This window comes from Stegodyphus dumicola, chromosome X2, assembly GCF_044657685.1.
Source record: "Stegodyphus dumicola isolate Sdum_Otavi_A_Nest chromosome X2, ASM4465768v1".
Classification (NCBI taxonomy): Eukaryota; Metazoa; Arthropoda; class Arachnida; order Araneae; family Eresidae; genus Stegodyphus; species Stegodyphus dumicola.
This window is the reverse complement of record NC_140781.1, coordinates 80,698,334-80,714,047: the sequence shown is the minus strand read 5'-3', so window position 1 is coordinate 80,714,047 and position 15,714 is coordinate 80,698,334. Positions and strand designations below refer to the sequence as shown.

At 33.4% G+C, this 15,714-nt stretch overlaps 1 protein-coding gene across 1 annotated transcript in view; it reads right to left on the bottom strand.

Annotated features, from left to right (window-relative positions):
* Nucleotides 1-244: 244 nt before the first annotated feature.
* Nucleotides 245-15,714, bottom strand: part of LOC118197948 (uncharacterized) — a 350,563-nt gene continuing 335,093 nt past the window's right edge. The window contains exons 7-8 of the mRNA XM_085809172.1: nucleotides 12,415-12,649; nucleotides 245-1,530 (exon numbers count right to left, since the gene is read on the bottom strand). Of these exons, the coding sequence (XP_085665298.1) occupies nucleotides 1,427-1,530; nucleotides 12,415-12,649 (339 nt within the window). The 3' untranslated portion in view covers nucleotides 245-1,426. The remainder of the gene's footprint in view (nucleotides 1,531-12,414; nucleotides 12,650-15,714) is intronic.

Here is a 15,714-nt window from a genome sequence, read left to right as displayed (position 1 = left end):
GAATTAAGGTTGAGCCAAGTGAGTGACAGGGCTTAGTTTCTGCTACATGACTCAAGCTAATCATATTCTTCAAATCTAGTGTTTTTTCAAACTGTTCTTAGCATTTCTTGAAATTTTTTGGGGGTGGATGCATTAAAATGTTTCGTGTCCAATGCTTTGTTAAAAAATACATTTCAAAGTTGTCAAGTGATAAACTTGGATATGTTTCACAGTAGTGTATAATGAACGCAACCATTAATTGAATACAATATTGGCTTTATTGAAACAACCTGTACCTACTAAAGATGAAAATGAAATACTTTAGGGTATGGAAAAATAAAAATGGTGATGATCTGTTACACTGAAAGACGATATACATGCGTAAAAGACAAATCTCATTCAATGATTTCGATAACAGTATAACAGAACAAGAACTTTTCCACTCATTAATTGTTTTTCTGATTATTCATTTAAACTAGCACTAAATTCTGGGATGAAAAAGTATGCAGAAATATTACGAATAAATTTTCCCTTTGTCTTCATAAGTTTACTATTAGAATGGCATCAAGACGAAGGAAAATAAACTATTATTAAATATGCATTAAACTATGTTATTGCAGACTGCACAAAGCTACATTTTATCAAGAGCCTGTGCAAGAATTTTCGAGCCTTTGCAAGGCTGAACTTTTGTCACTTCACAGTTTAGAAAGGTATGGAAACATATTAGTGACAAAAGTTAAAATGATGATTCCATTCATAGAATGAGAAGTTTGTCTGATTTCGAAAACATAGATGAATTCTTAATAATTTATTTCAAGTAAATTATTTGTTATTGCATGTATGTACTATTGTAAATAATTTCTAATTATATAGACTAGGCCATGCACACACAAAATAGAAAAGTAAACAAGGCGAGTAGAAAAGTTTCTATTCTGACAACTACACAAATAAGACAGATATGCACCGACAAATTTCATAATACTATGTAAATTTTAGGCCTCGGAGTATCTTGACATTTTCTCACGAATCAGTATAACTCGACGCATTTGCAGACAAAACAGCTTGGACAGTTTGAAAAAAATCTAATAACTCCAGGACATCTGAGAGAAATTTCTCCACTTCATACTGCGAGCTGTAGACACACTTGCAGCTTAAATAAGGGCTTATGGATATGGAGTAAGAGAGTCTAGTAAATGCACACTCAATCGCACAAGTACTAGGACACAAAATCTGTAAGGCTTCAGTTACTCATCACTCTCATAGCAATAGTTCAAAGTAGTCTTTTCCAGTCTAAGCGTAATTTCTAAAGTGTCATCCTTCAAAAATTTCCTCGGTGAAATAAATATTGACAAATATGTCAGTTTTCAGATGTTGGTCAACTAAAGTTCATTTTCGTTCACTACTAATAAAAAATACATTCTGGGTAATGGGTAATTTGAAACGTTGGTTATGTGGCGTTGCTAAGCAGAGGAATTCTGCAGATTTCACGAAGAACTAGTAGAATAATTAAAGTTGAAGCACTGGAAACACACATCAGGCTTCTTGAATGTACTGAAAAATTAAAATAATTAAAATAGCATATTAATGAATTAATTTTAAAATAATTAAAATAGCATATTAATGAATTAATTTTAAAATAATTAAAATAGCATATTAATGAAAATATCATTGGAAAGTTTTACACGGCAACAAAAGCAGCAAAACCTGTCATACATCAACAAATTATATAATTAAGGTTTTTTGATATTTCATGGCTGAAAAAAAGAAAAATTGTCATGAATCAATATATCATATAATAAATTGATTTCAAATTAGGCTAAAAAGCAACCTTGATTTGGAGCAGAATTTCAATAAAACTCTATTTTGAAAGCAAACAGACCCGGTCTCTCTTCTTTGGCAGCAAAAACAAGTTTAGCAACTTTTTATTTATTTATTTATTTATTTATTTTTTAAAGAAGAAGAAGATAGAATTTTTCCTGATCATTCGAAATCGATAATTTTATTCGAAAACTTCGTCAAAGTAAAGTTTCTTCCCCCCCTGCATTTAAATTTTACATTGGCGTTTTGCCCCAATGTAAAATTACTTGATACTTACTTGCCCATTTTTAGTTACTTCACATTAAAAGGTTAATATAACTGCATGCATTTTTAATAAATGCAGCTTTAAGTACATGCTCGATTTGGAATTTTTTTATAAATATGTATTTATTAATAGTAAAATTCAATTTGAAGAGATCAGAAGGATAAATATAATTGCATTAGTTTATTAAATTGTAAATAAATGCACGAAGTAAGGAAGTAATGAAGAATGTGAACTTTTTTTAAATGATATTTTTAAATATTTTCGAATGAAGTAATAAACAATAGGTACAAATGGGTTTCTAAGATAAATATAATTCTTAAAACTAAGAAAACAAATTTGATTGTATTAAAATTAATATCTGATAAGTTACAAAATTCAAATCCGCAAGACTATATAAATTTAATTTTGATCCGTTTGATAGGGCGGCCGACATTGACTGATTTCTGAATGATGAAAGAACAGCTGTTGAACGAACAGCTGCTGAAGTCAAATTGCATAAGAGTTTTATCCTTAAGAGAAGAAACTGAAATATAAGACTGTAGCGATTTCGACAGCCAATCAAACGCTCGCTCTGAAAAAACAATTTGAATAACGGTAACTCCTGCAAGCTCTATAAAGTTAGCGGTATGGCATTCGGCTGCCTTGTAACAGACCCAGCAAGGTCCGTACAGTGAAACTGTACGGAGGTTCACTGTACGGAGGTACTCAAGATTCACTGTACGGACCTTGAAACCCAGGATAAAATTCCAAGGTCATCGTAATCTTCGAGGTCAAAGAAAGTTTCTGCGCTGCAGCACTCCTTGTCAGTGTTAATAGATGGTGACACGAGCAAGCAACTGCATACACGAAGCGATCACACGAATTCTGGTTTGCTACAACTCAATTATCTCTGTCATATACGGCCTTCTTAATTGGTAAATGTTATTGATTTTAATGTAAAAAATCCATATATTCATATTTAAAAATATTTTACATTTATAATGTTCTTTTAATGCTCTCTCTCTCTCTCTCTATATATATATATGTGATGTACCAGCTTTTGTCAGGAATAAATAGATTGTTGAAGAATCATAAATGTAGTCGTAGCTTAAATTATCAGACGATAAGTTTAAAAAACAGGATCCATTTATTATTGGTCAGGAGAAATAGCAGTTACAAAATCAGATATCCGGAGTTAATATAAAAAGAACTACTAATAATATTTTGTATGAAGTTTACTGCATCATGACATTTAAGAAAAAGCCCCGATATTCCTTTTGCGATTTCTTTTATAGCCTCTGGAAAGGCGGAGCTTCCAAGAAATGACGTCAGCCTCGTCAGCCAATCCAGTTCGCTTTAAATATTTCCAGAACATTCTATATCTGTACGTGTAGAAAAGGCGGGAAAAAAAACTTAACTACGGGGTTGGGGATTTAATTCCACGTACTTTCAAATAAGAGAACGTCGCCATTAAAAATTAAAAGAACATACAGTTAGAATTTTAAGTGTATTCTTGATTATGGAATTTTATTATTACAAATATATATATATATATATATATATATATATATATACAAATATATATATCTATATATCTATATATATATATTTGTATATAGATATATATATATATATATATATTTACCATATAGATATATATATATATATATCTATATGGTAAATATAGAGAGAGAATCTGTATGTATAGAGAGACTCTCTCTCACTATTAGATATTTATATATGTGTATGTGATATATGTGTGTGTGTGTGTATTTTCTGTGCTTTATTAAATTAAATGTTAATTCTTCACTTGAGAATTAATTTTATTTCTTAAGAACTTATGAAAACTGACTATTTTGTATGAATGTATTCAGTTGGATCTTACTTGAAACTGAACACTGTAGTATATTATTTATCAATGGTATAGTCATCAGTATTTTTCCTGCAAAATCTAAAATTTTGTCGAATATTTGCAAAATACATTAACGTGTTTCTTTAAAATGCAAAGCATTAAATTTTTTGCTCTGAATTTGCTCGGTGCAATGAACATTTGAAACTCTTGTGTTATGTTTATTTGTACAGTTATTAGGTTTTTTCAAGCAGGAGAGATGATAAATGAGCAACGCTTTCGCCGGGAATCGAACCACAGACCTCTGGAATACGCGCCCAGCATGCAGACCGCTACATCACTAAGGTACGCTAAGAAGGCGGGAAAAATACCTTATATATTCTCCTTTTTAAAGGGTGACTGGGGTTTTAGAAGACCCAGTCGCCAAATCATGGATTTGGAGAATCATCCTCAACCACCCTTTTAGATCGGGCGCCACTGTAGTGTCATTAGGTTTTTGGAAGCAGGAGAGATAAAAAATGAGCAACGCCTTTGCCAGGCATTGAACCAGAGACTTATGGAGTACGCGTCCAGAATGCAGACCACTACACCACGAAGACACGCTAAGAAGGCGGGAGAAATACCTTATACATTATATAATTATTAAACCTTAGCCCTAGCAGTGACTTTTGATGGCAAGAAAATTTGCTTGCATGTACAAGTACGATGAAGCAAATTTAAATTTGTAGTTCTGTTTAAAATAAAGAGTACTCAATTTTGTTCCTGTTCTTTGAAGTGAAACTAATATTTTCCTGTAAATTACTTATTGAATGGCCTTTCAGTTACGCATTTAGATAGGAAATAAAATTTAGAATTTCTTTTCTGAAGTACTTTGCAGTTTTTCCTAAACTCATAATACATGTTTGGGGTGTAAATCTGTAAGTAAATGCTAATTGACTTTCATTGCTAGGTTGATGGAATCATTTATTTGTTACCAGCAACATGGTTTAATTCGATTCATTTTTGAGTTCTTTTGATTACGATTTCACCAGGGATTCAATTAATGTTTTCCTAAATTAGAAACGGAGTCTTTCAACATGGAAGACAATCTCCGTTAACGGAATGGCTATGCTTGTTTAAATTATTTTCTTCTTGAAATCAATGAATCTGCAAACGAGGCAATGGACCAGCAGCAAATTACAACGTATGCATGACACTTGTCAAAGCAAGATTTCTGGCAGCACAACTGCAATCCAGACGATACGGCCCTTAGAACTGACAGATTTCTCCCTCGAGTCATTTACTCACCTATCAGTGGAAAATGTCACAAAACGTGATTTTTCACTGGCTGTAATCCATTTACCATGAAGCTTTATTTCATTGACTTCAAAGTTAATTATTGATAGACTAGAAAGATTATTGATAGACACGGTGAATAATTTCACCAGGACATTAAGATATTTTTGCCATGGAAAATGTATCTGTGGAAAATGTATTTGTGGAGATGTGGAAGTGTGGTATCCTAGCTGTATAAGAATGGTCTTGGACGGCAGAAACTTCAAAATTGAAATCAAAAGAAAAATATCAAAGAAGATATATCCCAGCTCTTCACAAATCCTTGCTGGTATGGTGAAACAGATTTAGTCTTGAATGTACTTCCATTTCTTAAAAATGGTACGTGTAAAATATTTTTACATGCAGTTCTTTATTCAGCTCACTAAATACAGTCCATATCTTATAATTTCATTAATAATGTAGAGAAAAGGTTACATTTACTTGAAGGCATATTCAGGGATCTATTGCATTCCGGCTGCTGAACGAGCGGCTCCATGAGGTACTATAATCCCTTAGCCGTAATGTAAATGCAAGGAAGTCCTCAGCGAAGTCATCAATCTCCTTGAGAAGACAGCTTTTGCATGGTTTGACATAACTGACTTACCTTCCAAGTTTTGTCTATGCCCAGTGTGTGAAATCAGTTTCCTTTACAAAGCAGGATACCAAGATGTCCAGTATAATGTGAACCGCCTTTTCAGAGTTTTGCAATATAAATTTCTTACTTACCTTTAACAACCTCTAGCAGAATAAATACGGTGATAAATTCTTACCGTTTTGATGCGTATCTATAGCTACCTTTACTAGAAAAAATAATACTGTCGCGGACGTCTGACACATATCCTCACTCAATGCGCCTGTACGTAAAAAGAAGAAAGCCGCTTATACGCAACCAAAACAATTTTACAATATCAGATTATAGATTTATATTTACGTTTTTAAGCGTAAAGATTTTTGGCTTTTGATTTTTAGAAGATACATTTAAAAATAAGAAACAGAAGAAGGTGTTTCTGAAACGCAAATATAATTTCGCATATAAAGCTGTGTAGTAAACAAAGTATTTGGACGTCTGTAATAAGTATCGATATTATTGTTAAATATTTTGCGTTATTTTAAAAATATTTTTATGTTCACTTGATTTATTTTTCTAAGTGATATTTTTCACTTGTAATATAAGAATAGAAGAGATTTGCTGGATGTATAAGAAACGGTAACTAACAGATAATAATCTATTGGGAAAAACAATTAGAATCTTTAATAGCAGAAGTATAAGAAAAATGTGTACTTAGGTTAACGTATAAAGTAATCAAGTCCTTAACTGTGCAAAAAATGTATATTTTAACATTTCAAAATAATTCAAAGTTTTGAAATGTTAAATGCTAAGTTGTGCGCTAATTTGAAGGCATTCTGTAAATTAGGCTTGAAAACAAATTTTTGCCATCCTGTACGGTAAATCACGGACGGCTGGCAGTCCCTGGCTGCAACATTTCTTCGGCGAAACTTCTCGGCATGCGGGAAAGAGTTAAATATGACAAAACTGTTTTATGTTGGTCGTTTTCCGAATCATTATGTTAAAGTACCTGACATTCTCTTAAATCGAATTAATGCACTAATCAGAAACCTACAAAATCGAAGTCAAATAATTTAACTGAGAATATTTTTAAATAAATGCATTATATAGGCCTCCTAAATAACATGAAATGGGTCTTTCATGACAATCGGCTCAAAATTTACGCTTACCATTCACTTCAGCAAACCTAGCTTTTTAAGAAGATTACACATACGCATCTTCTATCTTCCAAGAAAAAGGTATCACATTTTGCATAACATTATTTTTTAAGTAATCCATCTTAAGAACCGTTTTGATATATAAGGATTACAAAATAATGGAAGCATTATGCTTAAAAAAAGTTAATTTTCTTTCTACGCAGTAACCCATTAATGTAGCCTCAGTTAGTTGTGTATACTTATTTTATACATATTATCAAAGGCATGTAAAATTGCAATTTATATTTGAGATTTCCAAAACTTGGTAAGAAAAGAAAATGTGTGATGTGGTCAGATATATGGTGCCCGAGTTGTTGGTGTATCTGTAATTTCAATTATAAAACTATCCAAAAGAAAATGTGTGATTTGGTCAGATATATGGTGCTCGACCTTTTGGTGTATTTGTAAGTTCAATTATAAAACTATTTAGGATATCGAGAGGTACTGAAGTTCTGAGAATATTTAATATTCTCGGCAAAGCATGATCTGCGGCACACAGTTGTGGTAGGAAAGCGAACCTTACTGACGAAGCCAAAAGGAGTTAAAGAGTTTAAAGAAGACTTTTACGTCTAAAGGAATGCTGCTACATAAATTTGGCTGCGTCTCTTAATATGCACTAGAGAAACCATTTTCCAAACACATAAACAATAAAGAAAGCTTCACAAGAAGAATATGAAGCTGCTATTCTCTTTCTTACTGAATAAAGGGTCCACTTGCAGCCGAGTGGTAAGATCGTTAACGCGGGTAGTTTTGCCCGAGTTCAAATCTGGGGTAACAGACTTGCTGCACTAGAGTATTTGTGGTTTTCCTGATGCATAAATACGAGCGATAATCCTTTAAAAAGTGCTTCATAAAGACACCTCGCCTTTTAGGTAGTTTTGCCTCGTGTGCTTTGCCAGAATCCAGACCACAACAGTGTCAATAACATAAACCGTGGAAATTTCATTAATGGAAATAAGTATTGTTTTGATATAATGTTCACACTATTTGGCATCTCAGGAGACGTTTATGTACGGAAAACATCAACAGAAGTTTACAATCTGTTCAGTCTGCTTCCTTACAGTTAAGCATAGTAAGTTCAATTATACTTTGGGAAATTATGTCATGGTTTGTAGTAGGTCCGATTATAATTTGATAAGAAAGAATAAATATCACTTGACTACATTATCTTTTTTAAGTGATCATGCCCATTCAATGGCGCAAGCACTGTCTCCTACAAGTAACTATATCTTTAAAGATGATAATAGAATCATTCACCAAAGTCAAGTTGTTCCGTCGTAGTTTGAAGAGTATGAAGATGAAATTATACATCTTCAATTGCCTGCATATCATTGAACCACTGTTATCTGAGATAGAAAATAGAAAGATACCTCTTTTTTCTGTCCCATCGTCTCAAAGAATTGAGGCTATTTCTGATAGAAGAATGGCATACAAAACTTAATACCACTACTACAGATCGCCTTCTCTGGAATCGTGATAAGTAATTTCAGTCGATTTGGCATAAATTCAAATTCATCTCTTCATTTCAAGTAACGTTGTACCATTTTGAGTCCATGCCATATAGCAACAAGTCAAGTTCTTCTTTATGTTGTTTAATTACCCAAAGATGACGCTTTTATTTCTGAATTTCGAAATGCAGTGAACTTTAAACAGAGGCGTTTTAGCCTGGAGAAATGGAGATACTTGCAACTAAGCTGCTCATTCGGCGTGAAATCGTTATTTTTTGGAGCTATACTTTTTTATTAGAATACTTGCTTTGATGTAAATCATTTTGCGACATCCCGTAATTGACAAGATCCATTAAAGAGCATAGATATTTGACAGTCTTCTCCTGCGCTGAAATTTCATAATTTACTACTTTGCCTACGATATGGTGAGATTCTTTTATAATGCAAAATATATATTTACTACTACACTACCTACCAATAAGTATTTGGACACCTGTGATAGAAAAGAAAAACTAACTTTATTCAAAATCAATAGTTGGTAGAGCCTCCACGAAAGGTAATTACAGGGTGGACCCTCCGGGGCATACTTTCCACAAGTCTTTGTATAACAGCTAGTGGTATTTTGTTCCACTCGGCTTGGAGAAAACATAGAAGTTCCTTCACCGATTTTTCACGGGTAGTGAACCCCTGAATTCGGCGATGCAACTCGTCCCAGAGGTTCTCGATAGGGTTCAGGTCTGGACTCTGGGCAGGCCAGTCCATTCGATGAACTCCATTGGCACCATACCAAGCCTTGGTTAACGTCGAAACATGACAACTGGCATTGTCGTCCTGAAAGTAACAGGGGTCCAACCTGTAAAACTGCCACAATGTAGGAAGCACATTGTCATCCAAAATAGTGCAGTATGCACTATTTTTGAGTAGTGCAGTAGGCATCGGAGTTGAGCTTACCATGAATGGGGACCAAGGGTCCCAGCCCATACCAGGAGAAACACCCCCAGACCATAATTCCACCTCCGCCGAACTTGACTGTTGGCACAATGCATTCTGGCAGGAGACGTTCTCCAGGTAGACGCCAGACCCAGACCCTGCCATCCGAACGGTAAAGGGTGAACCTTGATTCGTCACTCCAAAGAACCCGTTTCCACTGATCTACGGTCCAATTTCGATTTGCTTTGCACCACATTAACCAAGCAGCGCGGTTGGACTTTGTGATCAAAGGCTTATGGGCAGCAGCACGACAATGAAAACCAAGCAGATGTGCTTTCTTACGGATGGTATTCATTGAAACAATACTCTCGGATGCCTGTTGAAACTCCTCGCGGATGACGGCCATCGGTTGGGTGCGGTTCTTCCAAATTTCTCTGGACAGCAGTCGTCGGTTTCTATCTCCCAGTTTCGTTGGTCTGCCGACTTGGGGTACATTCCGACAATCACCGCTCACCTTCCACTTCTTAATCACATAGGCCACTGTCGATTTTGGGTACTTCAGACCTCTAGATATGTCCCTTAAGGATCGGCCACATTTGTGATACCCGATAATTATACCTTTCTCGAAATCAGAGAGCTCCGAACTGCGAGGCATCTTGCATGCGACTAAAGCCGATGCTGTTTCCTATGCGATATATACCGGCGGAGTCCGTGGCGTACCTTAGGACCGCAGATATCGTCATTTGCATAGGTGTCCAAATACTTATTGGTAGTCAGTGTATATTTAGAAGTATTATGAGATAAAGAAAGTAATTGATCAAAGAAAAAGGAGCAGCTGTCTGCAGTTTCAGCTCACTCACTCAATTATTTTATTTTCCCCTACCATTTTAGTTGAGAAGTGTTTTACTTTATTCGAAAAATTCTATTTATGGTTTAATATATTATAAATAATTTAATGAATTAACCTATTTGATATATGTTTTGTAAATATAAAAACATATGCAATAATTTAATGTATTAATCTATTTGATATATATTTTGTAAATATAAAAGCATACACAATATTAACTCATTAACAAAATTATAAAATCTCATTAATAAGTTCTACGGCAAAAATTTTATTTTATTATTTGACGAAAAAGCAGAAATTTAATAAAATAGCCACTCTTTACCTAATTGATTAAATTTTAATTTTACATTTAATGAGCTGGATGGCAATGACAGACGGAAGCTCAAAGGAAGGAATCAGAAAGGCGTTCTTGCACAAGATCGCTGATTTTTTAAAGAATAAGATATATTAATTAGGGGAATAGCTAAAGCCTTAAAAGAGTGATAACGTTTCCCGCGGGTTTGCAGTTCGACAGCAAAACAGGTAGGATGTTTTCGGTATATTCTTCTTTATCTAATACAAATATAAGCCAACTTTCTTCACCAGAGTCTCATTGTTTAGGTCATCATCATCACCCGAGAGCTTTAACTGTAAATAATAACTTAATCTTCAAAGATGAGCATTAATATATATTTTGAAAAACTGAATAGACTGAAATTTGCATCTTGAAACGGTCTCTATTAATACCATTTCTGTCCATTAAAAAGCCGGAAATTGAAAACTTCCTTAGAAATATGGAAGGTACTTACTACGGGACTAACGCTATGTAGCGCTCCATTGTCACAAATATGATATCGTCTTCACACATGCCAACAATGCATAGTTTCCAAGGTTTGCATCTCGATATATATTAAGAAAATTTCATAAATCCAGTTACTTCTACTCTCCTACGCTCTCGTTTTCTGTGTTTTACTATGTGTTTTATTACTTTTTTCTTGTGTGTTACTTTTTATTCTGCCCACGCTATTACTGTGAGATCATAGAAATGGCACATATTCCTTCCATGTGTTCCTCACAAAGATTTCGCTTTCAAAGCAGTATCAAATTTTATTTCTGTCAGTTGCAATTACGCACCTATGTATGCGTAAGTCATTTGTAATCGTAAACAGCTTAATATACCATCAGGTCTTCAAAAGCTTTCTTGAAACGAGATATTCTGACTGAGAAGTTTTATTCTAATTGTGGGAGAATAATGAGTAAATATTTAAGATAGAAAGTCTTCAGAAGATGCGTGCTATGAAAGAATTTCTTCGTGCCTTCTCCCTTCATTTGCGTGTTTGTATCCCTGAAGTCATCTAACCAAATTCCCTAAACTAGTCGAATTTTTAATCAAGCTCAAAGACTATTCCTTTGTAAGTAGTATACTTTAGTTACAGTATGATACATATTTTTAAGTTTTAACCAATCTATTTTCTTTCCTGCCCATTCTGCATTTTCTAGGTCACATACTAGTTTAGTCCATAAGCTATGAAGAGTTAGCTAACAATCTTGGAACACTAATGTTAGGATAGCCTATAGTTGCGAGAATTACTGTTGTGCAAATCTCGTGGTATCTGTGCCTTTCTGACATTAAATGTGATTAAGAGAAGTAATGTCAATATTTAGGGTCTGTGCATTTGGGATCAATAAGTAAATGGTTTAAAATTTGATGAGAACTCAATTTACTGACCGAATCTCTTGTGGTTACGGATATAAGGTTTCATATATACTTGTTAGGTGTTAGAATTTCATATGGCACGCTATCACTAGCAGGAGAAGTCGTTTTTAAATTGTAACTTTATTACTTGGAGGAACAGTTACCATAAAATGTCTTGGCTTTCCTGAAGTTATCCTTGTGTTATTTGGGTATCTATGATTATTTAAGCTCCGTCAGAGCTAAACTTCAGAAATAGAAGTTAAGATATGGTCAAAATAATTATTTTCGGTATCAGATTTCAGGGCTAGACTTCGCAACGTAATTTTGACTTTAGTTATTCCGTGGAAAACAGTTTTAAAACAGCATGCGTATCGCTTAGACTTCAGTTTCAAATACCGCAGCTCTTCGCAGATAACTTGACCTCATTTTAAGTGAACATTTCTACCCAGTATTCCAAACCAGAGAATGTTATATCACGAAACTTTCCTGTGTAATATTTCTCCATTATCAGCCAATAACTTAAGAATGAAAGTCAATATATACCCGAATTGGCAATTTGTGCTATTTGAAGCTCAGCTGTTTCGTGTCGCCCTTCGAATATGATATCTTCCCTGCGACGGAGTATCTCTTTCGCAAGGGTCGACTCGCATCGAAGTCTAAGCTCTCCTTGACGTAGGTGGTGTTGCTGAACATGAAACCGGAGTCCCAAGACGCTGGATACAAGGTTTGAAGATTGAGAGCGTATTGAGCCGTAATCGACCAGTTGACGTCGGGGTACCTGGAAATAATAAACAAGATATCTGCATTAGAATTACAGATTCATGCTTGTTATGGTGTTATATATATTTAGATTGCTTTAAAATATTAAGAATAACACCGAGAGACAGAAAAGAGAATTTTATGTTTGGGGATTAATAAATTGAGATAATATTCTTTCAAACAATTCTATTCAACTAACTTTCATACCAGACTTACGACTATGTAATCGTTAAAAATGTTTCGTAAAAAATAGTAAATTCAATAAGACGAATTTTGAAGACAAATCTGCAGTTCATGCATATAATAGGTCAGTAAAGAATAAAACGAGACAGAGATAGTTTGATTTCAATTAAATATGCAAGGATACTTTACTAGTTATTCATATCGGCCTTTTGCCTTTTATGGAACTGATTTTATAAGGTAACAATCTGTCAGTCCCTCACTTCAGAGAAAAATGAATTTCAGCTGGTTGTACATTAACGCAATCGGAAAGTGTCACCAGTTTTGAGAATCTCGTAATAACATATATAAAATAACTTCAAAATATTATTCAGTTCACATGTCACTCTCATCTGAAACTCATGCACATAGCTGTATATAACTGGATCCTGATCGCCTTTCATTTGCTGTGTTCGATTTAGATCAGTTCAGCAAGGAAAATTAATCTTGATATAATTAATTGTGTAGATATTAAGATGCATCTTTGTTGCAGCGGCTTTAGAGTCTGCTTTTGCACTACTGGAGTAAAACTATTTTATCTAAAACTTCATTGTCAGAAAACACAAGAGTATAGACTAAAATTTACTAAAGAGATTTTTATCTCTTTCTTAAATGTTTAAATTGAGGAAATCAAACAAGTTAAGCAAATGACGTGTTACAGCCATTTGAAAAATCTGAGTAAGACAAAAAAGAAAAAAATTAACGTATTAGACATTTTCCAAATTCGCATATTCGATTAATTTTGTTTGAAAAGTGTAGAAATGAAAAACTTATAAGACACTAAATATGATCACATCACCATGTACGCATTGCGACATAAATCGTACAAAAATTTACAGATAATATTAACCCTCTAACCGACACGGTGTTTGCTAAGAAAACCCGAATTTCCAAAACTGAAACGCCATGAGAAAGGTGTAATTTCTTAATTTTAATGTCAAAATACACCTAGTACTTCATACCCGAATTAGAATACTTTTAATATATTGACTAAAATTCATGGAAAGATATCACGACACACGTACTTTCATAAAGAAGTCACAAAATATATTCTATATCTTTTAGTACGGCTTTGCCAGTCACAGCTAAAATACGATGCCGAAAAAAATGTTAAAGATACTTCAGTGTAAGTTATCTAAATTTGCAGATCTAGTTTTGAAGATTTAGTACTGTAAATTTATTTAACTGAAGATGACTACTAATCTTTGTTGCTAGCATATGCATGAATGATGTTTAATAATGTAATAATACATATAATATGAGAATAATATATTATATGTATGATTTTAGAGGTGAAGAGTTTCTGTGATAAAATCTGGAGACTTAGCATAAGGAGTAGTGTAAGATCAAAACAGACATATAACGACTATTAGTTCAATATTGTAAGGTGCCAGATTAAAAAAAAAAGACATCACCGTTCCGTTCTTTCTACTGAATTATAAAATTCGCTGGAAAATGGCCAGCTTAATTATTGCATGCATGGTTAAATATAGTAATTTTGGCGCAGTAAATTATTTTAGAAAGCAAAGAGCCTTATTTCCGTCCCCAAACTAACAAAAACTCCAGAAAAAAAAAAAGGGAGGAGAAAGAGTGAAGGAAAGTTCGTTCTTTTCCAGCTTCTTTACAGACTTATGGAATTCGAAAAACACGGCTACAACTGAGAGTGAAAACTAATTATCTTCCTCCTTAAAGCTCTCAAATCAAATAAGGAAACATTGTTTTTAAAATTGGCTTATTCTTTACGTTAAATATTCCCTTTTGCTAAATTTAGGCTTATGAAATCGAGGTATTTTCCAATTTTGATATATTTTGTTCACTCATTAGAAACCAAGATTAGATAGTAAATAATTTTGGGGAGGTTAAAGGAAAAAAACTTCATGTAGTTTCACATGATTTTGATTGAAGTGCAAATTACCAAATTCATTCTATATCGAGAATTATCAGTGAACTCTATTCGTAATCGATAATCATTAGTACTGGACAAATAGCTCACATGCATGTTAGCTAGAAATTGATATTATCAGTTCGGAACCAATTGTTCAAAGGAATTGTAAAGAGAATCTTATTAATAATACTCTAAAGTAATAACAAATTTTAATCTTATGAAGCTATGTTTGAAAGTTTGCTTCCCGTTTCTGTTCTATGTTTAATCTAGAATTCAGGACATATATTAGAACATATTCTATAAAAACAGGGTGTTCAGAAACTTTTTCTTATAGCATTAAGAAACACAAATCCAAAACATCCAATAGAATAACTTTTTATATTTTAAGAAGTACAAAAATATTTAGTATATTAATACAATATTTTATGTAAAGACAATATACGTGGTTATTCATAATTTGTTTAGCATTCTCCATTTATATGATATACAGTATCAATACTGCCGCCAAATATTTGAAGAAGGTTCATCTGTGTCAGAGTTCCTTAAAATAAATAATAAAAAATCTGAAAGCTTCCAGATTTTATATTACACCCGAAAGGGCGTTTTTTTCTTATTTACAGACACACAAACGTTTCAGGAGCATTTGGGCTAAAGTCACATTGTGCTAAAATATTTAAAAACAGCATTTCTTTAGAATTTCCAATAGGTGGTCTTGCGCACTGAAGATAAAAATGGTTTATTCACTACAATGTTGCTATTACTCGCTTTGAAATTGAGGTTTTTTTAATCAATAATTTGTTAAAGTATTACAAAATAGACAATAAAGCAAATTACAAATTACAAATTCGGATTTACAGGTGGCCATGTTCGGGTGGAAGATTGTGTTATTCAAAATTTAGTGACTCTAGGTACCGTTGATTTTTCACAGTCCGAGATACATACATACATTCATGTATATTCTTCATTATTTAATTACTTTA